The sequence below is a fragment of the Vulpes lagopus genome, chromosome 10 (assembly GCF_018345385.1).
Source record: "Vulpes lagopus strain Blue_001 chromosome 10, ASM1834538v1, whole genome shotgun sequence".
NCBI lineage: Eukaryota > Metazoa > Chordata > Mammalia > Carnivora > Canidae > Vulpes > Vulpes lagopus.
Window position 1 is genome coordinate 34,375,074 of NC_054833.1, and position 24,043 is coordinate 34,399,116.

The following is a 24,043-nucleotide window of genomic DNA, read 5'->3' on the forward strand; positions in this document are numbered from 1 at the left end:
TGTCTAGCTTAAGAGTCGCTCAGTAAGTCCAAGTTTACCGTAAAGCAAGACTATCACGTGTTCCCTTTACACAGCAGGACGCTTCATGGATGATCCCGGAGCCCTTTTACAAATGGCTCAGGGACTCCCAGGGTCTGGTCCAAGGTTACAGAGGAAGGATTGTTCACCAGCGGCCTTTAGGGCAGCACTTGGCCCACAACATGCTGCTTAATAAACCTTTGACTCTGAACTGTCCCCTGGTCCCCTCTCCATCCCTGGGATTGCAGAGGAAGAGCCACCCCGGCCTTCAGCGTCTTCCCTCTCATCACTTAGCAGAACCCAACATCCTGTCCACCCCCCCCTCCAGGAAGCATGATCCAGCGGGGCCAAGGGACAAACCAGCAAAGCCAGCCTCCCTCCAGCCGTCGGACAGATCTGTCCTCTGTGCTGAAACAGGGGCCTTATGTGCTCAACTGCGTGCTCTCGCGTGTGCACCTGTGTCCCTGTGCGGGCGGAGCAGGGGTAGGTGTCACCCCCCCCCCCCCCCAATAAGCCACCAGCCTCAGATGCTTAGGAGCCCCTTCCTGGCCTCCAGAGTCTGTGAACAGGGCCCCGAGTCGCTGGTCACACCTCGAATCCGAGCCCCCTGGAGCTCTGGTCCCCAGGACCCTATCAGTTTGCCCTCGTTGACAGGCTGTTTTGTATTTGGTCTTTCTGGCTGCTGTGTGAGTCTGTGTTGTCTTCCTGCCCAGATAACAAACTCAAGGCCAGGGGCTTGCTGACCAAATACCAGAGGCAAAGGCAAGCTTTTGGGGGCTTGCATCATCTGATTCCTACTAAAAGTCTCCCACTTCCAGGCGGCAATCCTTCATTCTTGTCAACAAGAAGTTAAGGGGCAGGGCTGACTCATGCACGGGAGGTGCGACCGCAATTCTGGGGACGGGAAGAGGAAGCGCTGTCAAAAACTATACATTCCTTCCAGAAAGTTTTTGTCTTTGGTTTTTTGGGGGAACTCCTGGACACGTGGGCCTTGAAAACCATTAGGAAGATGAGGAAAAGGGGAAGGAGGAAGGAGGACGTGAGAGCAGAGTAGGAAGGGCGGGAGGCAGAGAGAGATCCTGAGGGACCCAGGACACGGAAACCACCAGGGACGGTGCTTACTGGGATCTGTGGAAAGCCCGTGGCTGCTCCCAGGTCAGCGGGGGCCACCGCCCCAGACGCGGCTCCTTTCTCAGGATCTTCCGACCCCGTTCTGCTCACTCCACCTGCCTCCCCCAGCCAGGGCCATCAGTCCACACGGAAGGAGACCAGGACTTTATTCACATACTAGGAAGGAGCCAGTACAAAATACGTTTTTTAAAAAACTCACTTGGTGGTAAAAACCCCAAGGTCCCTCCACCGATCCCACACCTGGGCATTCTTCTCCCGACAGCCCCTGGGTGGACTCAGCTCTTCTGGGCCTCCTGCAGGAGCCTGAGCAGGGGGTCATCAGCCCTGAGGGCAAAGGTGAGGGTGCGCCGCTGGTAGTGCTCCGGGTCATACTCTAGGTTCTCGATCACATCCGTTAACAGATGGGCCCGCTCCACCCCTGAGCCCGGGGCCTCGAAGCCCAGGGCTGTGAAGTGCACATGCAGGTGGTAGTAGGAGGGCAGGTAGTGCAGGTACACACGGAGGCGGTCTCCCCTCACCTGGTAGCGCTGCAGGATGGCTTCCTGATGAGGAAGGGGAGTGGCAGGAGGGGTCACTAAGCTGCCCACAGGCCCGCACCCCCAGGCCCCTGCTCTGGCCCTGATCCCTGATTGGCCTCTGGACACCTGATAAAAACCCTCTGGACAGCTCCCTCCCCACTGTTTGCTACAGGCCCCTGCCTTCTGTTCTGGGGCATCAACAAAAGCAGGTGAGAACGGCTAAGCAGAGGCTTTTCTCCCAAATGAAGGGAACGGTGGCTTCCGTTAAGGCTCCAACCTGGATAAAACACTGAAGCTCCTCCCACAATCACTGCTGGGAGTCTAGAAGTCCCAGTGCCTAAGGACAGGCCCCAGGTGTCCAAGACCATAGTGACTATCCTCCCCCTGGCTGGCTGATGCAGACTGCAGTCAGTAAGCAGGTGGGAGGGAGGCTTATACCCCCTCTTGGCACAGAACAGAGAGGAGCTGGGGAGCAAGGGTGACAGGGATGGGGCTGAGCCGAGGCTTGGTGGGAGAGAGAAGGTGGGCAGGGCACATGGGAAGGGCCACCCCTTCAAGACCCAGGGAAGGTCTCACGGACTCCTGGGGGAAGAGGAAAGCATTGACTCTGACCCCAGCTCCCTCCACCCATCCCCCACCCTGCTCAGGGCTTGGCTTTAACATGAGACTCCAGTGAATCCCTGAGGTGGTCAGAGGCTAAGAGAAAAAGACGAGGGCCCCACTGGGCTCAAGATACACCTCACAATTACATTCTGCACTTGCAACTCTGCCTGGGGGATGTGAGGCCAGGGCCAGGGCACCCAAAGGCCTTCCGGGGATAAGTGCTGCTGGCCTGTCTGGGTGAGACTGCCCCAGCTGCCAGGGCAGGTGAAGTGGAGGCCCAGCATCTCCCCGAGAGAAAGACGCCACTCCGCCATCCAGAGACTGTTTCAGGAGAGAAATGAATGACTCCAAAAAGAGACAGGTGGCCGGAGAGGCAGTGATGTGGGCAGGCAGGAGGGCGAAGGCTGGGGAGGGCGCAGTGGTGCGGCAGCTGGGGTCCAGAGGTCAGCAAAGAGCAGGTCCAGGAAAGCCCTTCCCCCAGGCCCACTGCAGAGCCGCAAGCTTTGCTCCTGGCTGGGCACCCTGGTGACTGCTGGGCCCAGCAGCAACGCTGAATGTCTGAGCAGAGAAAAGGCTGAGAACCGCCCCCCAGAATGGGATTTGGCAGCGTCTCATCCACATCCCGAGGCCTAGGGAGGTGAGATGATGAGTCCTGCCCAGAGTCACTCAGGTGGTGAGGGTCAGACAGTCAGAACCAAGACCACAACCCAAGATTCTAGACTCTCTTTCCTCACCTCCTTCGTGTGATTCAACAAATATTCCCATACAAGGTACTCCAGAAGGCCAAGGGGCTACAGAACTCAGGCCCTGGCCTCGGGGCAGATGAGGAGGTACGTGTGTACACACATAGGAGTCGGGGACCCAAATGCCCAAGAAACACGTCTGGTGCGATGTGGCTGACATGAGCAGACATAGGGGATCCTGGGAGGGGAGGGGGCCCCTAAAGAAACCTGCAGGAGGAAGGCAGGGAGGCAAAGCAGGAACCCAGGCAGAGGAAAGGCGGCTGAAAGTTAGAGCTGGAGGGAAGGGCAGGACCAGGAGACAAAGGCCTTGTGAGTCCATCTAAGGACCTCCGCAGGGTCCTGGGACGGGCATCCGCGGGGTCCTGGGACGGGCATCCAGAGAGAAGCCCTTTCACAGAGGACTTCTGTGAAGGGTGAAGAAAGTGGCCAGAGAACACACTGGAATGGGACTAGAATTCCTGGGCTTGGGCCACCTGCATGGCTCTGCGGTTGAGCATCTGCCTTTGGCTGAGTCATGATCCCAGGTCCCAGGATCGAGTCCCACATCGGGCTCCCTGCATGGAGCCTGCTTCTCCCTCTGCCTGTGTCTCTCCTTCTCTCTCTGTCTCATGAATAAATAAGTAAAATCTTTTAAAAAAGAAATCCTCTGGGCTTCCGTGTGGATTTGGCGAGGGCAACTCACCTGGCCCTCCCGGAGGATGTTCCTGAGCAGCGGCAGGTGCTCTGGAGTAAGGTCCCGAAGCGATCTGATGCCCCGGCGATGGCAGATGGCAATCAGGTACAGGTCATCGAGCTGTGCAGAGATCGGCAGGGGTAAACTATGCTCAGCGACGAACAGAGCCAGAGGAGGCAGCTGATCCTGGAGTCAATCCCTCATGGAAGCCAAGAAGCGCCTGCCCCCAGGCCTGCCATGGTGCCAGCCACAGGCAATCCTGGGAAGCCCATGGCAGGCCCGACCCCCAGGCCATGGGGGCCTCCACAAGCTTGGGGTGAGTGGGACAGTCTAAGGACAGAACTTTTATTTATTCTCCCTACTAAAGAATATCATATGGGAGTATTTATATACTCACAGAGCTGATGCGGTGGTGGGAGGACAGGGTTCAAGTAAGGGCCAAGGACAACTCTCCCCCCCCCCACGAGAGTCAATGGGCTAAAAGCATGTATGTAAGTAGCTACTATAAGACATAAAGTGATAAAAGTACAGAAAAAAAGAAGGAAAGACTAGCAAGGGTGATCCAGACAGGCTTCCTGGAAGAGGAGGCAGGGGATCCCAGTCTTAAAGGAGAGGCAGTGTTTAGAGAAAGGGCATTCAGGGAGAAGGAACAGTGAAAGCAAAGGCTCAGAGGCAAGAAAGTATAGAGCATGTGAAGGAGAGAGCAAGTAACTTGATTTGTCGGGCATCTAGAGCAGGGGAAGGGGTGTAGAATGACCTGAAGGGTGAAGAGGGACCGAGCAGAGCAGAGTGCTAAATCTTTTTCTCTCTTCCTGTAGCACAGGACCCACAGAGCACCCTTCCTGCCGTCCTTCCTGAAAACAGCGCCTGGCTGAAAATCTGGAGGTTACAACAGTGCAAAGAACCAAAGTCAACAAGATCTTGTGCCAGAAGGCAAACGAACTCTTCCTCTGCCCAGAAAACCTTCCCACCCCTCCCTGCTCACTCAAACCCTTGGCCTGGCTGATGATCACACATCCATGAGCAAGGCGGGCCCCAGACACCAGGGCACCACAGAGCAAGGCTTGGAGGGGACCCTGCAGCACTCGGCTGGGCAGCCTGAGCTGCTACGTTCCTCCCGGGGATAATCTGGGGACCATGAGTCGCCTAACCAAATCCCCAAGGGGCTCAGTTTGAAAACCAAGAAGGAGGTTTTCCATATGGTGCCTGTTGTCCAACTGTGCCTCTTCATGCCAACATAGTCTCTTCATCCCATAGACATGCTTCTCTGCCGGAGTTCCAATGGTCTGGGCTCTCTGCCTCAGACCTGCTACAGATGAGCCCCGTGGGAACCTCCCAGCAAACAGCTAAGCTGTGCCTAACTAAGGCTCAGTTTTGCTCGGAAGGCCCTTCTATACTCTCCCTTCTCAGGGCCTGTGCCTGGGACATTCTCTCTCTCTCTCTCTCTCTCTCTCTCTCTGTCGGAGCCAGAGGAGAAGCAGGAAATACAACTGCTTGAACTTGGGATGTCTTTGTGCCTGTTGGTATCTTCAGCTGTTCTTACGTGTCACTGTCACAGGCTCTCAGGTAATAGTAGCATTGGTTGTAAATGATGCCTGCTGACAAATCACAAACATGACATTAAATCACACTTCTCTGCTCCACAGGCCTCGAATGAGGCATGAAGCCTGGCGCTGGGTGAGAGAGGGAAAGGAAACCCATTCTTTGATAGCAAACATCAATCCAGATTTTCTGTAGGCAGTTCTAGGACCCCCGGCTCAGAGAAATGGTCTGAAGAAAGCTAGACAAGGAGCTGGCAAGGGTCTCAGACTGGTATCCGAGAAGGTGGCCCATTGCTCACTCTGGGCAGGCTAGGTAGGCACTCATAATCTCTTTTTAAAAGACAGGCTAGGGCAGCCCGGGTGGCTCAGCGGTTTAGTGCCGCCTTCAGCCCAGGGCCTGATCCTGGAGACCCGGGATCAAGTCCCACATCCTGCATGGAGCCTGCTTCTCCCTCTGACTGTGTCTCTACCTCTGTGTGTGTGTGTGTCTCTCATGAATAAATAAATAAAATCTTAAAAAAACAACAAACAAACAGGCCCACAGAATCAAAGTTAACAGATTCCTGGCGGGGGCGGGGGCAAGATGGGGAGTGGCTGGAGCCTTGGCCATCTCTCTACCTCTGGAGTGACCCAAAGGAAGAGTTTCTTGGTCTGGGCACTTCAGATCAAAGAACATACCTTAGGTGAACTGAAAGGCGCATCGTGTCCATAGACACATGTACATATGTACCTACGTACACAATGTGCAAGGACTATACCTGGAAGGAGAGACGGAGGAATGTGGCATGAGGGAAACCCTCTCACTGCTCTATTCGTACTACCTGCACTTTTACCATGTGCCTGGGATGAGGGAGCAGAAGGCAAGCTGAGGACAGAGCACCCCCACGACCCCCCCACCCTCAGGTGGAACATGGGTGACATTCCTCAGCCTCTCCGGGCTGCCCTAAAGCTGAGGGAAGGAAAAACAAATGGTTAACTACAGAGAGCAAGTCCTGAAAAACCGCATTCTCCCTCAGTTTATAAATGTCTTTGTGAATTACAAGAAAAAAGCATTCTTATCAATAACCTAACTTCCAGGTGGAAGTTCCCAACTGTCTTAATGTTAATGCCTTGCTAGAGGGAAAAAGAACCTTAGACAAGGGCAAAGCCTCCAGTCTTGTAGGTCTCCTTTAGCATATGAAAGTCCTTTTGAAAACGTTCCTTTTTCCTTGCCTCCAACTCCCAAGTATATAATCAGCCACTCCTCATAACCCGGGGGCAGCACTTGCATCAAAGATGTCTCAAGAATTCTTTCTTAGTGTAGGTTCGGACTTCACCTACATTCTCAAACTACATCACATGTATTAACTGGACTTTTAAATTAAAAAAAAAAAAAGTTAAAAAAGCAAATAAAAGAGAACATACAGGCAATTTTTTAAAACAACTGGGGAAAGGATATTATAAGCTCTAGGGAGGCAAGATTCTCTAGTAGACATTAGGCATTTGATAAATATATGTGGAACGGATAGATGGATAGACAGCTGGACATATGGACAGACAGTCTCTTTAATCCTGGGCCAGGAGGTGAGAGGCAATACGGTTAGACCTTTGGGGAAAAGGGCAGCAGGAAGAGACTCCCACGTGGCAAAGAAGGCTCCTTAAATAAAGCAAACACCGGAGCACTTCTTCCTTCAGTCCTCTCCTGGTATAAGGAAAAAGAAGAGAAGTCCAGGCTCGCTCTGTCTCGCCTGCTGGCTGCGCTGCCAAATTCTAAGGGAGCTGTCGATTTCAGTGTTCTGTCACAAGCCAAGGATTTGAGACAATGAAATATGGCACCACCAAGAGACACGCGCTAATTAAGCAAAGGTTAAGAACAATTGCACCTGTATGGCCATCAAAAGAAGGCTGACATTTAAGCTGCCTATTCACAAGCCCCGAGGGCCAGCCGCCCCAGCCCTGTGGCTGGGAGCCCAGTGCAGTTCCTGAAGACTTTTCTGTCTTAAAGGGGACAGACAAGGCAGTTCCACTGGTAGGCCAAGCAGGATGCCTGCCAGCACAAGGTCAAAAGGACGATGCATTTTCGTTTTCAGTGCCGTGGGCTCAAGTGTGTAGCAGGTCAATCTTTTTCGTCCCTGCATGGCCCTTAGACCACTGCCCCTGCAAGTCACGAGCTCTTTGTCTTTGTCTAGAAGTTGTTCCTACCTCATATACCATCTCTCATGACCCAAGGGGACAGACAGGGGGTTTGCAGAGCTGCACAAAGGCATCGCCCAGACCTGTCACCAGCACACCTATTCTGTGGTCTTGTCCCAGCTCCCTGACAACTCCAGAGCCAGGCCTGGCTTCCTCCATCTGGGCCTGTGGTGGGGATAAGCTGCAGGGCTGGGGGTGGTGGGAGTGGACACCAGGTACTCTGGCAGCCTCCCTCCACTACACCACTGTACCAGTGGCCAGTCACCTCCTTTGCTCTTCTCTGGCTCGAATGAATCATCACACAGTGCTACAACTTCTGAAAACCCCCTTCAGATTCGCTACCATCCCTCAAGGCAACTTCAGTAACTCCCAAGAGCCTCTCTTAAGAGGCAGCTGGCACTCACTTGCCTGTGTGCCTCTGAGCTGAAATCCTGTCCCTTTACCCCAAACCATAGGCCCTCATAGGCCCTCCCCCATTCATGAAGGAGTGGCATGGTAGGTCTAGAAATCACCAAATCAAAACCAAGTCAACTGCTGATGAGCCCAGTGCAGGCCATGACTTAGAAAGGAGGGAAGGTGTGCATGGAGAGGCGACAAGCCGGGCTCTAGAACAATGCCTCTGTGTGAGGAGCTCAGGAACCAGAAGGATCCACCCCAGGGCAGCACCGCAAACTCAAGCTCGGATGACTCAAAGATCTGAATTGGGAGACAGTTTCCCTACTCTTCACTCCCTACCTAGCAATCCCTCACGGTGGCTCCTGGCCCGCCACAGGCTGAGTTTGTGGGGTGGTGGGGTGGTAGTGGTGGTGGTGGTGGTGGTGTGTGTGGTGAACAGCACTTCCCACAACACAGTGCTCTGCCTGTTGCTGATACTGTCGGTACAAAAGTCCACCCAAAGAGGTGGTGGTCCATGATGGCTTTGGTGGTGGGCTACTGTGATGGCGGGGGGGGCGGGGGGGTGAGGCGGCTGCAGAGAACCAGAGACAGGGTGAGTGAGGTCAGCTCTGCTGGAAACCTGCTCCTTAGGAGGGTGGAGGTGAGGAGTATGGAGACCAGAAAACAGAGCTGAGAGGCTAAGGTGGAAGCCTGGGCCACTGGGACACTGCTCTTAGCCCCGGGCAGTGGAGGGGGACCCTTTGGGTTGGCTACCATGGCTCCTATCAGTGCTTCAGACCAAGGGCCTGCCCAGATCTGCTGTTCTCCAGGGGCATGGGAGGAATGTAAACTGTCCTCAGGGCTCCAGGGGCTCCTCAAAGGGAGGATGGAGGCCAAGCCACTTGGATGCAAACATTACCCCATGCTTTACGCCTGGGTGGAAGGAGTGCCAGGAAGAACTCTAAGCAGGCCCATTATGGTGTAAATGTTTGTGCACAGCTCAGGCTTCCACTGTTGGTTCATTAAAACCTGCTCGGAGAGACCAGTGTGAGAAAGAAGAGCAGGGTAGCCTGCAGTGAGTACAGGGCAACAGAGAGCCCCAGCACGGAAGCTCTTACCTGCTGTTGGTTCCACTTGAGATCGGGGATGAGGACAAAGCCATCGGAGGGATCTGGGTTCTCAAAAACAATCCGGTCGGTTTCTGCCTTCTTATCGAGAATGTTGTACACCCACTGGAAGGAGGGGGGAGAGACAGTGTTCACATAGCTGCTCATGACCTCCAGGGAAACACCACCGACCGGGCTAGGAAAGCTCTCTTGGGCCAAGCCACAAAGGGCCACTCAGCTCGGGGCAGAGAGGGGGGGTTCTACACTTGGGCTGCCTTGTCCCCACTGCTCTGCTCTTGGGCATCCAGAAGAGACTTCCCCTCTCCCACCATAGCCATCCCCTCAGGGCCCCCTGAGCTGGGTCAGGGCAGCTCTTCAGGTCCTTCCTGTGGACACACACTGCTCTGGCCTCACAGGGCCGGTCTATACCCGTCCCCTCCACTGTCCCCAGGACTCAGCAGTAGCATCTCCAGAAGCCCCTTCCCACTTTCTTCTGGACCACAGGCCAAGATGGGCAGGGTGGGGGTTCCTTCTACCCAGCAAGGCAGGGAAGGCCCAGACATAACTGTGTGGCTTCCCATCGGTCTGGGTGGGACTCCCGCTTGTGCTGGGATTAGTACCTCTGATGCTGACACGGCCCCCGTGTGACCAGGAGATGGCAATTACACACACCTCTCCTGCCAACCCAGGGCCTCCAGCCAAGCCTCCACCCCCTGAGACCTTTTTATCAGCTGCTGACAGTCTTCAGAGAACCCCTCCTTGAGTTCTGTGCAGATCCCAAGCATGTCCTTTTACAATTAGGGTCCTGCTGGCCTCTCTGAAGAAGCCACGGGGAGGTTAAGATAAGAAAGGCCCTCTTCTCACAGGGCTCAAACCCACAGACCTCCTCTCTTCACTTCCCCAGAACTCTGAGTCAACTTTCAGCTTGAAACCCAAGAGAAGAGCCTGCTGGAGAGCCAGAGACAGGGCAGTGGCTGGGCTCACACTCAGGAAGGGCCTCCCAGGTCACCAAGGGGGTGGATCAGGAGGCCAGGGCATGGAAAACCGACACAACCAGGCCAGTGGAGGGTCCTTTGGCCGCTCCCAGAAGTTCTGACACGAGGGGTATCTGCAAAGGCCAGGGGCAGGAGGGGGTGCTCTGGAGTCTGCACACCTCATCCCAAATCCACATCCTCGGCTCTCAGCCAACATGGCTAAGGTCAAATGTGCTTTTGTGAGAGAGAGGAGGGAGCAGAGGGTCCTAGCCAGGGACTACCTAGGGCTCCCAGACCCCCTGGTAAGGCCCACAGGTCAGTCACAACATGGCCCACCCACTACAAGAAAGGAGCCTTCCCAAGAAGGCTGGCTGTGCCACTGGGAGTGGATTGGAGGACAGCCAACAGCGGCTTCCTTGAGCAGCACAAGGACCACAGCAATGTCCAGCCCAGCAAGTGGAGTCTCTCCCAGAGAGGCATTTCCTTTTCCACTGGAAAGCTCACTGGGAATGAGCTGCAGGAAAAAAAAAGTCAGCAGGAACCTGACCCAAAGTACTTCAAAAGTAAAAAGGAGGGACGCCTGGGTGGCTCAGTGGTTGAGCATCTGCCTTCTGCTCAGGTCATGATCCCAGGGTGCAGGGATGGGTCCTGCACTGGACTCCCAGTGGGGAACCTGTTTCTCCCTCTGCCTGTGTCTCCACCTCTCTGTGTTTCTCATGAATAAATAAAATTAAAAAAAAAAAAAAAAGTAAAGGGGAAGTGTGAGGTGATTGATGATACTCGTTGGAGAACCCTGGAGTGGCCTCCCTGGGGCCCCGGCTATCTCCTGCCCACCGACAGGCAGCCCCAACTTGGACTGGAAAGCTGTGTGGCAGTAGATAAGAGAACAAACCTGTTCTGGGGCCCCCAAAGCTTGGTTACTCTCACACCTCCTCACTAACCAGTTGATACCCTGGGAAGTGGTACACTCTATCTGAGCCTCAGGATCCCCCTCTGAGAGGGGCTGACAATACCTCTATGTTAGGGTGGAGTGGGGTGTAAATGACTGTCAGCACCCAGCACCGTGTAGGCCACAAAAAGCAGAGGAAGGTGCTTGGAAAGTCCCCATGTGAGGTGGCGTCAGGCTGTGGCCCCATGATGACCACAGGTGCTCTGCTGGAGGCTGCAGCATCGAGAGAGGAGGGGGGCGAAGGTGTGGTGGTGGCCAGCAGCCCTACCACAGGCCAGGCCCGGTCCTCAGGGCCTCAGAGGGACTATCACTCACATGCACTGGTGTCCCCACGTAAGGAAAAAGCAAGCACAAGAGTCCACCCAATTCCAACCCAGAGTCTGGCCCCAGAGCCCACACTCTGAGCCACATGGGGAAGGCCTCTGGGAGAGTGGGAGGGATGTGAATCTATGTGAAGCTCCAGGCCAGCAGCCCAGATGAGAAAGGGAGGGGACCACGGAACAGAATTCACATGAATCACAGGGTGGGGGCACATGTAACGGGCAGAGAGCCCATCAGAAAGCCAGCCTGGGAGACTCAGCCAGTTCTGGCTTCTGGAATGCATCTGGCATGGCTTCCCTGCAGTAGGTGATACTGGCAACTCCCCTCCCCTGGGATATCTCACTCCCTGTCCACTCTCTTTTTGCTTTTCTGCTCACCCACCCGCTAGGTGCTCTCCTCCTGGCCACCCTTCACCTGCCCACACCTCCAGCTGTCTCAGCTCAGCACTCCCCCTACCCTGTCCCTGGAATGAGACCTATGGGTACCCAATTGCAGCTACCATTCTGGTGCCCCCTGTGTGCTGGTACATGATCTGTGGCACCAATCTCAATCCCCACGGGGTCTCTAGTCACACTTTCCAGACAAGGGGCTGGGGTCAGAAGTGCGGGGCACTCACACTGCTCTGAGACAGCAGAGTAAGAATCCGAATCCTGGGATGACACTAAACTTCAACCTGATGATTCACAGACCAACAGTTTGAGCTTGAGGGTCGTTAGTGCTCGGGACCCAGAGGTCTGATGACATTATTTACTGAGGAGTTACAAGCACCACAAATTTGAGGAACCAGAAAGGTCAGCTGACAGCACAGGTGCCAGAGTGACACTGCTGGCTGTGAATCCCATCTTCAAAAAGCTGCAGAGATGATTCAAGAAGGTGATGCAGAGAGAATGCTGCAACAGTCCCTGGCACCTGGTGAACACTCACAAGTCCCAAACTGAACGGATGGTTTCCCACATTAAACCTGTGCATTGTCCACGCCCCCAACCTGGTTAAAGATCCCACCACCTATGCACACATGGCCCATGCTGGACCTGGAGCCACCCGGCTTGCCTCTCCAAATCCGCCACCTCTAAGCCCTGGTTCTCCAATCATTGCCGGAGCCCTCTACACTGCCTCAGCCTTGGTCCAGACCTCACACCAGCCTTTAGAGCTTTCCTGCTCCCATACTCACGCTCACCGGACTCCAGCGATTCTTTTAAATCTCATGAAAACCGTATGTTTAAAATCGTTTAGGGGATGCTCATTGCCTATGGCAACTGTTCCGAAATATGATGATCACTAGAAACAGAATTAAAAAAAAAAAATACAGATTTTCCAGCTCCACTCCCTGAACATTCTGATCCAGTAGATCTGGAATAGGACCCTGTGCTTTGTATTTTTAATGATCTTCCCAAGCAATCCTGATGATCAGCAAGGCTTGGGAGCTCCTGGTCTCCTGAAGGCGCACACACCTGCTCCTGGCCTTGGCCCACCTGCTCCTCTTGTCTCCTGCCGATCCTCCAGCCCACTGAGCCTCTCTACTTGCTCTTCCCTTTGCCTGGAACACCGTTCTCTGCCTCGTCCCCCTCACAAACTTCTATTTGTCCCTTAAAACCCAATGGGAGGATCCCTTCCTCTGTGACGTCCCCACTGTCTGAGCTGATCACTTCCCTTCAGGTCACCACAGAACCTCGGATACAAACCACCGTGGGATAATACTTATCCCATTAAATTTTACTGGTCAGACTCCATGTCTGTTTTCCCTACAAGACTCCGGGGGCATTACAAGTGTTTACCCTGGTGACCCTCCAGAGCCTAGCACACAGCCTGGTACAGAGTAGATGTTCAATAAAAATAATGACTGTTGTCAGTTGAGCTAAGTGCTTGTAAACTTCCTAGATACAGTCAAGGAAAAAAATACCGCAGCCTCCAGCAGAGCACCTGTTGTCATCACCGGGCCATGGCCTGATGCCACCCGGTGCCTGAGTCAAACAGAACTTGGTAGAGTAGTGGAATTCTATTGTATTATTTTCCAAGAGGAACTAGGCGGTGGTGTATAAAAGGAGGGACACATATAACTCACACCGACTTTAAGAGCTTCCTCGTTTGGATCCCACATGTATGCAATTGGTGCCACAGAACATTTATTCCAGGAGATTCCTCTAAGGCCCTGGAGGGCAGCAGCTATCTAGGAAGATGGAGACACATCTCCTTTCCACTTAGAGGACAGAGCAAGTGCAGGGCCTTAAAAAAAAAAAAATAAATAAAATAAAATAAAATAAAATAAAATAAAATAAAATAAAATAAAATAAAAAAAAAATATATATCTCATGCCAGCGTAAGCCAGAGGAGTTGGTGCCAACACAGCACAGCAGGGCCGGAGCTAATGGCCCGGGGTCCACCGTGGGAAAGCGAGCTGTTGGCACACAGGGCCTCCCACATGACTGCCTACCACCCTGCCCCTGCTTCTCGCAGGTACAACTGACCTGGCAGGGACCCCACACCCGGGACCCCTCCCTTCTTCTGGCCAGGGAGAAATGGCCACGAGTGCCCTGCATGTGAGTGCCCGCCACCGCCACGACCGGCATCTTGGGAAAAGCGGGTGAGACATGCTCAAAGAGAACAGGGAGTGACGGAGAGACAGAGATGGTGAGAGCCAGTGAGTGAGTGAGGAAATGCCTCATCCATCATATTTAATGCTGAGCATTCACTCGGGGCCAATTCCAGGCATAGGCTCAGACTGGCACTGGGCCTCGGCCCAGGGAGAAGTCGTGATCTCTGAGCTAAATGGCCTTGTGTCTGGCCTAGTGGCTGAAGATGCTGCCAAACCTCACATCAGCTCCTGGGAGAAGAGGTCTTGCACTGAGTTGCCGAGGCCATCAGGAACCTGCCCTCTGGGGAGCGAACAGCAAGGGGAACAAGTGGATGAAGTTTTTACTCTGGGCCTACATTCCCAGAGGTGGAACCAGGAACAAAAGTCTGGAGCAGGGTAGGGGGGCGACTCTGGCTTCAGTCCTGATCCATTCACAGACCCAGCTGAGGGCACAGCCCTCCTGAGACGGTCTCAGTGCAACTGGAGACACAGGTTCTTCAAAAGCCCAGAGGCTGCACTGAGAGTCCTACAGAGCCTCAGTGGCACGCCCAAGACCAGGAGGAACTCCCGTCTCATGGAAGTCTTCTCTGGCCACCCTGGATAAAAGAGTGACCACCTCAGCCCAGAGCGTCCTGTGCCGCTCATCCTCTCCTATCTCATGCAGCTCCTTCCACATTTGTGTGCTGACCCCCATGCTAGGAGGTACGAAATCCCCCGGAGGATAGGGCTTTCCACTGGGCTCTCTGCCTGACCCCAAACCTATGGGAAGGCAATGGCCCCTGACAGGGCCTTGAGAGAGACACTGCCCACAGGGAGGTACCCTGTGACTGCGCCCCTGGGCCAGTCACCTGGATGCTGAGGCTCTGGGACTCCAGGTAGGGTAAGGTGATGTTCTTGTAATCACTTCCCGTCTCTTGGACCAGGCGGAGGTCCTGGCGCAGGTACTTCTGTAGATGCTTCTCTGTGGCCGGGTAAACCACGGTTGCCTTTACATCTGCAGATGACAAACACAGCACAGGACTGCAAGGTTAGGTGTGCTCTCTGCACAGGCCTGTCACATGCTGGTCCCCAGCACAGGGCAGGGACTGAGACCCCGTCTTTGATTCCCCAAGGAGCCAAAGAGGTTATAGTCACCCCATGAGGAGCCTCATGCCGGTCAGCTCATGAGGTGAATCACACTCAGCATCTGGAAATCACAGGGTTTTCGCTGATGGGTCATTGGGCCCCTCCTCATCCTTCCCCCTCTATGTTCTTGGCACAGAAACAAAAGGTTTCTGACTCTTGTCACACAGCAAATTTGTTGGTATGTGGCTTTCGGGACCCAAAGTTGAAAATGAAAGGTAAGCAGCCTCCCCTCCTACAAAGTACGGCATAGGACCATGGTTCAAGGTACAGACTCGGGAGCGGGACAGTCTGGGTTCGAGTCCTGGCTCTGCCCATCCTTTCCTCGGGACCCTGACCCCGGCCCGGTTATTTAAACTTTACAAGCCCCGACTTCTCCATCTGTCCACTGAGGATAATAATAGCTCCTATGTCCCAGAGTTGGGAGGATTAAACAAGTTAATACCTGTGAAGCACTTAGAACAATGTCTGACATAGAGTAAATACTATGTCAGTGCTGGCTATTTTTAATCAGCCTGTCTCAGCCTGGCACCATCGACATTTTGGCTCAGATACTTCTTTGTTGGAGGGGCCATCCTGCGCATTGCAGGATGTTTAGCAGAACTGCAGGCTTCTACTGGGACGTTAGTAAAACCCTCTTTCCAGCTGTGACAACCTAAAATGTCTCCAGACATTGCAAAGTGTCTCCTGGGGGACAAAATCACCCCCAGGTGAGAACCGCTGTTTTCATCAGCAGGAAATCTTGAAGTTTTCCCAAACAGACTCTAGGCTAGGGTCCTGGTCCAACACCACCTGGTTTCGGTTAAATGCTTTTCCCAATTTTTAATAACATCTGCTACAACTATTATCATTCATATGCAGTGCTTCAATGTAGACATTAAGGGCAGGAAAGGAAAACGGTATTCTGAAATCAGTTGAGACGTTTCTTCAAAGACCCACGTCCTCCCTGACTCCTCTACCTTCCATGCAGAGCACTCTCCCAGGGAAACCTGAGGAAGGCCCAGCAGGCATATTTTAACAGCCCAGGAAATTCCCACACCCACCACATACCTGCAGACCCAGCTAAGAACCACCAGCCTATACTTTCCTACTTGGTCTAAGAATGTAGGTGGCTAGGATCCTCATTTCACAGGGGAATGAGAGGGTTCACAGGAGTCAGGACTCACTAGGTATCACGCCATGAGGTGTGGCAGAGGCAACACTGGACCTGGGGTCTCCTTACCCTGAAGCTGGTGATCTTCTAACACCTGCGTACCAGCCCCATATTACTCCAGCGGCCAGGTAGAGAAGGCCAGAGGTGCTACACCCAGCCCACGACTTCTGGTGAGGATCAGAGGCCCTGGCCCATCAGCCCTGGGAGGCGAAGCTGCATGGCACAAAGAAGGCTCTTGGATCTGAACTGACACAACACTCTCCCCCTCCTGTGTGACCTTGGGTGCGCTCTCCCCCTCCTGTGTGACCTTGGGTGTGTTACTGAACTTCTTAAAGTCCTAGTTTCCTCATTTGTTAAAGAGTGGTCATAAAATCTGCCCCATGGAATTGTACTCAACATTAAACAAAACATGTCATCTGGACCACTGGAGGCACCATGTCACCCCACTTCCTGGGAATCTCTGGATCTGACCCAGAAAGGGAGGCACAAAGGCCTCCTCGCAACCCTCTGGGCAGCAGCAAACAGATCCCCACTCCTCACTCTCAACACTCCCTGGGTGACAGGCTAGTGGTTGAGTACACCAAGATCCCAAGAGGCAAGAAAATGCCACAAACAGAGTGAATGGCATCACCCTGACTCTTGCAGTGGGCTCTAGATAAATCCTATATCTGAGTGTAGCTCGGCAGAGAACAGAGATTCTGGCGCCAGTCAGCCTGAGTTCAGATCTGCACTTAGCAGCTGTGTGACCAGGACCTTGTTAAAGGAAGTCAGTGAGCAGTAGGTGGGAAGCCTTCAGAGAGTGAAGGCCCACCCCCCATCACACACAGAAAAGTGCCCTTCAGGTGCTAGCTCTTACTTTTGTTGTGTTTGCTGTTACTTTGGTAGCCTGGGGCTGGTATAGCTCTAAATGATGGCCCCCTCAGTATGGGGGAGATGGCCTGGGACAAAGGCAGCACTCACGTTGGAGAACAGCCTGACCCGCTGGCAAAGAACGCACAGCCCTGGGCTCACAGCCTGGGGCTCCCTGGCTGTTCCAGATCAGAAAGTGCTGGGCCTGCGAGCACGCCCCTGTCTGCCAAGGCTTGTCAAAGACTGCCTAGCCACCCAGGGTGCTGGGAAGCAGGGGCCTCCCCAGGCCAGCCCCTTCCTGCCCTCCCTTCCAGCGGCTGGGAAAACACAAAAACATAGTTTCCAAATGCTCACTTCCTGCCGCCTTTCTTCCTTTTCTGAGAAACTCCTGCCTGGACGCAGAAGCCCCACTGGTGGACTCTAGGCCCTCTCAAAGCTAGTATCACCTCTCTGTTAGACCAGCACCAGAAGCCCAGGGCAGGGGCAGGGCGGCCTTACATGCAGGTATCAGGGGCGAGGGCTGGTTTCCATTCCTCCTGAGGGGCTGCCCCCCTCAAACCTGGACCACTCCCTGGCTTCCCATTATGATCCTGCCCCAGCCCTCTCTCCAATCTTGATATCTCTGCCTGAGCCCCCAAGGACCTCCTCACACTCCCACTAATTCATATCCCATCTCAAGACCTAAGATCAGCTGCTCCCACTGCCAGGCAGTGTCTGACCTCAACCAACCTCCTGACCTCCAACAGCCCAGCTGAGAAGCTCCCCTTACTGCTTCACTGTCTGTCTTGCCAATTCACTTTCCTCATTCCTCACTACCTGACAATATAATATGGATTTAATGTCTGATTTCCCCATTAGAATGTACCTTCCGGGAAGAGAGGGGTTTCTCCTTAAAAAGTTTTTTAGGGGCACCTGGGTGGCTCAGCTCAGGTCATGATCTCAGGGTCCTGGGATTGAGCCTTGCATTGCTGAGCAGGGAGCCTGCTTCTCCCTCTCCCTCTGCCCTCACCGCCCTACTCGTGCTCACTCTCTCAAATAAGTAAAAATCTTAAAAAAAAAAAAAAAAAAAAGTTTTAAAATGATTTTATCCCCAGCACCTGCAATAGCACTTGGCTTAGCACTTGTTCAGTAGGCACCCAACAAATATTTACTGAACAAGTGGATAAATGAATCTGACTTTAAGCCTAGGAAGAGTAATTCTGAGCCAATTTTGAAAAAAAAAATCTCTCTGATAAAAATCAATATGTTTCCCAATGCTAAGTTTCTCACTGGCAGGCAAAAGCAAACTTTGGTGTCTATCTAAATGCCAAATCAAGATGTTGACTTGCAAGTGAACCTCACGAGAATTTTGGTCAAGTGTCAGTGCCCAATAAATGCTCAATTCACCAGGCGAAAATATGTTGGGGAACAGGATATCCACACACAGTCTCAAAAATCTCTCCCCAGAGATTACTTATTAATGATGAAGGGACCAGGTGACCTGAGTTAACCTCATTCCTAATGGGACACACGGCCATCAAGCCTCCGGAGGGATGTGCTGTGGTATTCTGGCCAAAAATGCATGGTCTGAATCTCATCATGAGGAAGTACCAGCCAAGCCCAATTTGGGACGTCCTATAAAACAAGTGGCTTTAGGGGATCCCTGGGTGGCGCAGCGGTTTGGCGCCTGCCTTTGGCCCAGGGCGCGATCCTGGAGACCCGGGATCGAGTCCCACGTCGGGCTCCCGGTGCATGGAGCCTGCTTCTCCCTCCGCCTGTGTCTCTGCCTCTCTCTCTCTCTCTCTCTCTGTGTGACTATCATAAATAAAATTAAAAAACAAAAAACAAAAAAACAAGTGGCTTTATAACCCTGCAAAAAGGTCGAAGTGAGAGAAAACAAAAACAGAAGGACTGCTCTGGATTACAGAATGCTATTGACTGGACTGGATCCTGGACACGAGAGGGGAGTCCTGCTGGAAAGATGGTATTGGAACAATTGATAAAATTTCATAACTGTCTCTGTATTATAAACAAACTTTGTATAAATGTGAAATTTCCTAAAACTGATCACTTTACTCTGGTTCCTAGGAAACAGAAACTAAAGTGCTTAACAAGGAAGGGTTATGATGTCTGCAACTTACTTTTCAGTAGTAACATTAGCAACAAAATATGATACATGTGTGTGGAAAGAGAAAAGGCAAATGTGGCAAAATGTTAACAATAGGGCTTTTATGAGGGAGTTCTTTGTACCATTCTTACAACTTTTTAGTAGGGTTTAGTAGGTTTTCAAAAGTGAAAAACAAATAAAACAAAAACAAATGTTGCTGTTCTTTGGACCCTCAGAGCTAACTGCTAACAGACAAACCAGGTACTGTTCCATGCCCAGGCTATACATGAATTCATTCACTCCTCACAACCAAGGTGAGGTGGGTATCATGATGATCCCCGTTTCACACAGAAACTGTGGCGCCCTTGCTCCCTCAGCTCAGTCTGGCTCAGGACTGGGCTTCAGCGGTGGTATCATGGTGCCAACCTCGTACGTCAGCACATGAGGCTTGATGACCTTCCTGGTGCCCTCTGCCAGCCTCCACTTGGCAAACTGACTTAAGGGGGCCACCTGTCCAGAGTGAGCAGTCCCTGGCACCTCCCCACCCAGTTTTTCCCTGTAGTAGAGAAACAACAAGGAATGCCCCAATCCTGCCCTCCTATTAGCATTCTTTTAAAAGAAAAGTGTGAGTGTGGGGGGTACCATTGGCTAGGGTCATGATCTGTGTAGGTTGTGGGATGCAGCCCTGCATTGAGCTCCTGCTCAGTGGGGAACCTGCTCCTCCCTCTCCCTCTTGCTCTCTGCTCATTCTCTCACTCTTTTTTTTTCTTTCTCTCTTAAATAAATAAAATCTCAAAAAAAAAAAAAAAAAAAAAGCCTAGCACGGAACAATTTCAAACCCCTCAAAAACCTCTCTTGATAATATTTACAACACAGCTGATCCTTAAACAACATGGATTTGAACTGCATGGGTTCACTTACATGCGATTTTTTTTCAATAAACACAATAGGTGACTGTAAATGTATATTACCTTAGAATTTTTAAGATTTTATTTGAGAGCGAGAGAGAGAGCAAGTATGGGCAGAGAGAAGGGCAGAGGGAGAAGCAGGCTCCCCAATGAGCAGTGAGCTCGATGTTGGATGTTGGGCTTAATCCTGGGGCTCTGGGATCATGACCTGAGCCAAAGGCAGACACTCAACCAACTGAGCCACCCAGGCGCCCCCTTATGATTTTCTTGATAACATTTTCTTTTAAGCTTATTTCAAAAAAAAATTTTTTTAAAGTTTTTTTTTAAATTTATTCATGACACACACAGAGAAAGGCAGAGACACAGGTAGAGGGAGAAGCAGGCTCCTTGCAGGGAGCCTGATGCAGGACTCAATCCGTGGACCCTGGGATCATGCCCTGAGCCAAAGGCAGAGCTCAACCATTGAGCCACCCAGGGATCCCTTATTTCAATACTGCAAGAACACAGCATAGAATATGTACAACATACAAAATATGTGTTAATCAACTGGTTGTATCAGCAAGGCTTCCAGTCAACAGTAGGCTATCAAGTTTTAGGGGAGTTGGAAGTTATATGTGGATTTTCAACTGCATGAAGGGTTAAGTTTGGGGAGAGTAGTAAAGTTCTGCGGGAGTTTTAGTGGGGAGTTAGTTTGGGGGGGGGAGTGGATTCACTGCATGGGGGATCGGCACCCCCAACCCTTACTACTGCTCAAGGGACAATTATCCATTAAAACGACCTCCCTGATACTCCTTATAAAACTTCCCCACCTACCATACTTTATCAAACTTTGCTTTTATTTGTAATTGAAGGTGTGCTGGTACATAGGTTAGAGTCATATGAAGTTTGGTTTTTAAGTTTCCTGCTCTTCCCCATAGACCACTTTCAATTCTTCTTGCCATTTCTTTGCTTGTGTACTTTCACAGTTCTAAATTACAAATATTTTTCTATCTTGTTCCCCCTTGACTTTTCACTTTTACTTATGGACTTCCCATTATGGAAGACAGGATTTAGCTTTTTTACCAGTGTGCATACACATGCACACACATACAACCCCCGTCCCCTGTCCTCACAATACAACTATATTACAATTGTGGATGTCAGTATTCAATGTCAACACTACCATGAAATGACATAAATGCTGTGCAGTGCTGAATACTATTTTCCTTTTTAGTACAATTTTTGGTATATGCAGTTATTATTCTTTTATTTGCTCACTTTTCTACAAACTTGTCACTAATTCATCCCCACATCCATGTCTGTTTATAGAAAATTTTTTTTAATTGTTTAAGATTTCATTTGTTTATTTGAGAAAGAGAGAGAGAGCACAAGAGCAGGGAGGGCCAGAGGAAGCAGACTCCCTGCTGAGCAGCTAGCCTGATGCAGGACTCATTCCTGGTCCTGGTCCGATCCTGGTCCTGGTACCACAGGCAGATTATTAACCGACTGAGCCACCCAGGCGCCCTTTTAAAAACTTCCTTTTAATGTTAAAACTGACTTGCTCCAGCAGGTAGAGCTGTGCTCTGGAGCTCTGTGTACCACCATCCTTCCTGGCACTGCCTCTCCCTCTCTCTGACTGCTGGGTACTCTAGCTTCCTCTTTCCTGTTTGCATTTATATTTTACTAAAGCAGTGGTTCTCAAACTTCACGGTGCATCAGAACCATCTGACGAAGGACATCTGGGGCCAGGCCCACCAGTATGCCTTTTTAAGAAGTTCCCAGATTGGGCAGCCCAGGTGGCTCAGCGGTTTAGTGCCGCCTTCAGCCCAGGGCCTGATCCTGGAGACCCGGGATGGAGTCCCATGTCGGGTTCCTTGCATGGAGCCTGCTTCTCCCTTTGCCTGTGTCTCTGCCTCTCTCTTTCTCACAAATAAATAAAATCTTAAAAAAAAAAAAAAAAGTTCCCATACGTAGCTGTTGTCGCTGGTCTGGCAACACATCAAAGACCACAACACTGAAGCACAAAGTCAAGCTGCTTCCAGAACTATGGTACAAGGGAGATACATTTAGAGACCTAGATCATCTGAAAATGCCTTTATTCCACTGTCACACGTAATTGAGAGTTAGGCAAAAGAATTCTACAATGGAAAGCAATGACCCTCAGAACCTGAGAGCTCCACAATCTTCTAGATTGCGATGCTACTGTTGAGAAGTCTGAGGTCATTCTGATCTGCAGTCCTTCGTATTGACCTGTTTTCTTATTGTCCTCAATATCCCAGTCATGTTGATGGGTCTTGGAGTGGTTTCTACTCATCCCCCAAACTGGGTAATGGACCTTTTCTTTTTTTTTTTTTTTTTTAAAGATTTTATTTATTTATTCATGTAGTCACACACACACACACACACACACACACACAGAGGCAGAGACACAGGCAGAGGGAGAAGCAGGCTCCATGCACCGGGAGCCCGACGTGGGATTCGATCCCGGGTCTCCAGGATCGCGCCCCGGGCCAAAGGCAGGTGCCAAACCGCTGGGCCACCCAGGGATCCCTTTTCTTCTCTTTTTAATGATTTTATTTAGCCACCCAGGGATCCCCGGTAATGGACTTTTTCAATCTCAAACATCACGTTCTTCAATCCTGGGAAGCAATTTTATTTCTTTGGTCATTTTCTTCCCTGCTTCCCCTGCCCTGTCTTTCTGGAACACCTGTGGGGATATTCATCTTCCACTTTTCTCTCCTCCTTTTCTGTCTCTGTATCTCATGTCTTGCTGCTCTGCCTCTGAGGAAGTTTTCTTCAACTTTCTCTTCTCTTCTGTTGAAGTTTTCAGTTCTGCTACATATTCAATTCCTAAAAGCTTTAAAAAAAATTCCTCAATGACGCCATCTTGTTCTTATGCATTTGATAGATCATTTGTCTCAGATGTTAATGACCATTTTTTGCAAATTTCTTCTCCCTGCAGAGTTTGTTTCTTCCAGGTTCTTTTCTTTTCCTTCCTTTCTTTGATCAATGGGTGTTTTACTCAAGTCACTCAAGTTCACCCTTGCCTGTCCACTCACTCACGTTTGAGGGCAAAGCACTAAAAAGCCAATAGGAAGCTCTGTGGACATAGGTGTGTTCACCTGGATCTTCATTTTAGGATGATCAGGCTATGTATGCCCTTCAGGACAGAATCCCCAAGAGTTCGCCTTCTCTCCTGGGCTGGTCAGATTCTCCATGCATGACTTCCAATTTCACACATGGAGGCGTAAGCCTGGTTGACAGCATCCTGAGAGATGAGGAGAAGGAGCGGGCGGGCGGCAGGAGAGAGCATGGGGTGATCTTAACACTGAATATGAAAATTTCTCCTTAACCCTCTATATTTCAGTACCCTGAGTCCCGCTCACCGTACCTAACCTCTCTAGATCCTGTCTGAACCTCTCCAGAGGCTGGATCTCTGGGAGGAGCAGCTCCTAGTTATGTGAAGTGGGACAGGATTTATGGGACCTACTGGCTCAGGCTTCCTTCCTACATATTTGCTGGGTCAGTCACTCCATCCCTCCCACACCACCCCCATCATTTCCTAGGCTTGTCTCTTCTTCCTTCTCTAGTCTCCATGGCATCATTTTTTGTAAGGTAATTTCTTTAATGTCATTTTTAGTGTGGTTTCAGAGGAAGCGGATGGGCAAAATGTTCCCTTTTTTACTGGAAGCCCATGTCCCTGTCCTTCTGTCTCCCTTATAATGATTAAAAAAGAAAAAAAAAAAAGTATTACTGAGGGGTGCCTGGGTACTCAGTCAGTTAAGCATCTGACTTCAGCTCAGGTCATGATCCCAGGGTCCTGGGGCTGAGCTGCATGTCAGGCTCCCCATGCAGTGGGGAGTCTGTTTCTCCCTCTCCCTCTTCTCTCTGCTTGTGCTCTCTTTTCCTCTCTCAAGTAGATAAACTCTTAAAAAAAAAAAGAAAAAGAAAAGAAAAAAATGTATCACTGAAGTATAGTTGACATTGTATTAGTTTCATTGTACAACGTATCAATTTGACAATTGTATACATTACTCAATGCTCCCTAAGATAAGTGTAGTCACCATCTATCACCATAGCATGTGACCCAGTAATTCCAATACTGGGTTTTAAAATTTTTTATTTAAATTCAATTTACTAACATTGTATAACACCCAGTGCTCATCTTATGATGTGCCCTCCCTAAAGGCCATCACTCAGTTACCCTATCCCCCTACTGACCTCCCTACTACTGGGTATTTACTCAAAGA

At 51.2% G+C, this 24,043-nt stretch overlaps 1 protein-coding gene across 3 annotated transcripts in view; it reads right to left on the bottom strand.

Moving 5' to 3' along the window:
- DCPS (decapping enzyme, scavenger) overlaps positions 1-24,043 on the bottom strand; it is a 43,965-nt gene that overhangs the window by 1,934 nt on the left and 17,988 nt on the right. For 2 of the 3 annotated variants that reach the window (XM_041772076.1, XM_041772074.1), the window contains exons 3-6: positions 14,545-14,690; positions 8,893-9,006; positions 3,696-3,806; positions 1,668-1,691 (exon numbers count right to left, since the gene is read on the bottom strand). In XM_041772076.1, the coding sequence (XP_041628010.1) occupies positions 1,668-1,691; positions 3,696-3,806; positions 8,893-9,006; positions 14,545-14,690 (395 nt within the window). Of the gene's footprint in view, positions 1-1,278; positions 1,692-3,695; positions 3,807-8,892; positions 9,007-14,544; positions 14,691-24,043 lie in introns of those variants that run through there. The other variant, XM_041772073.1, reaches the window with a different exon arrangement.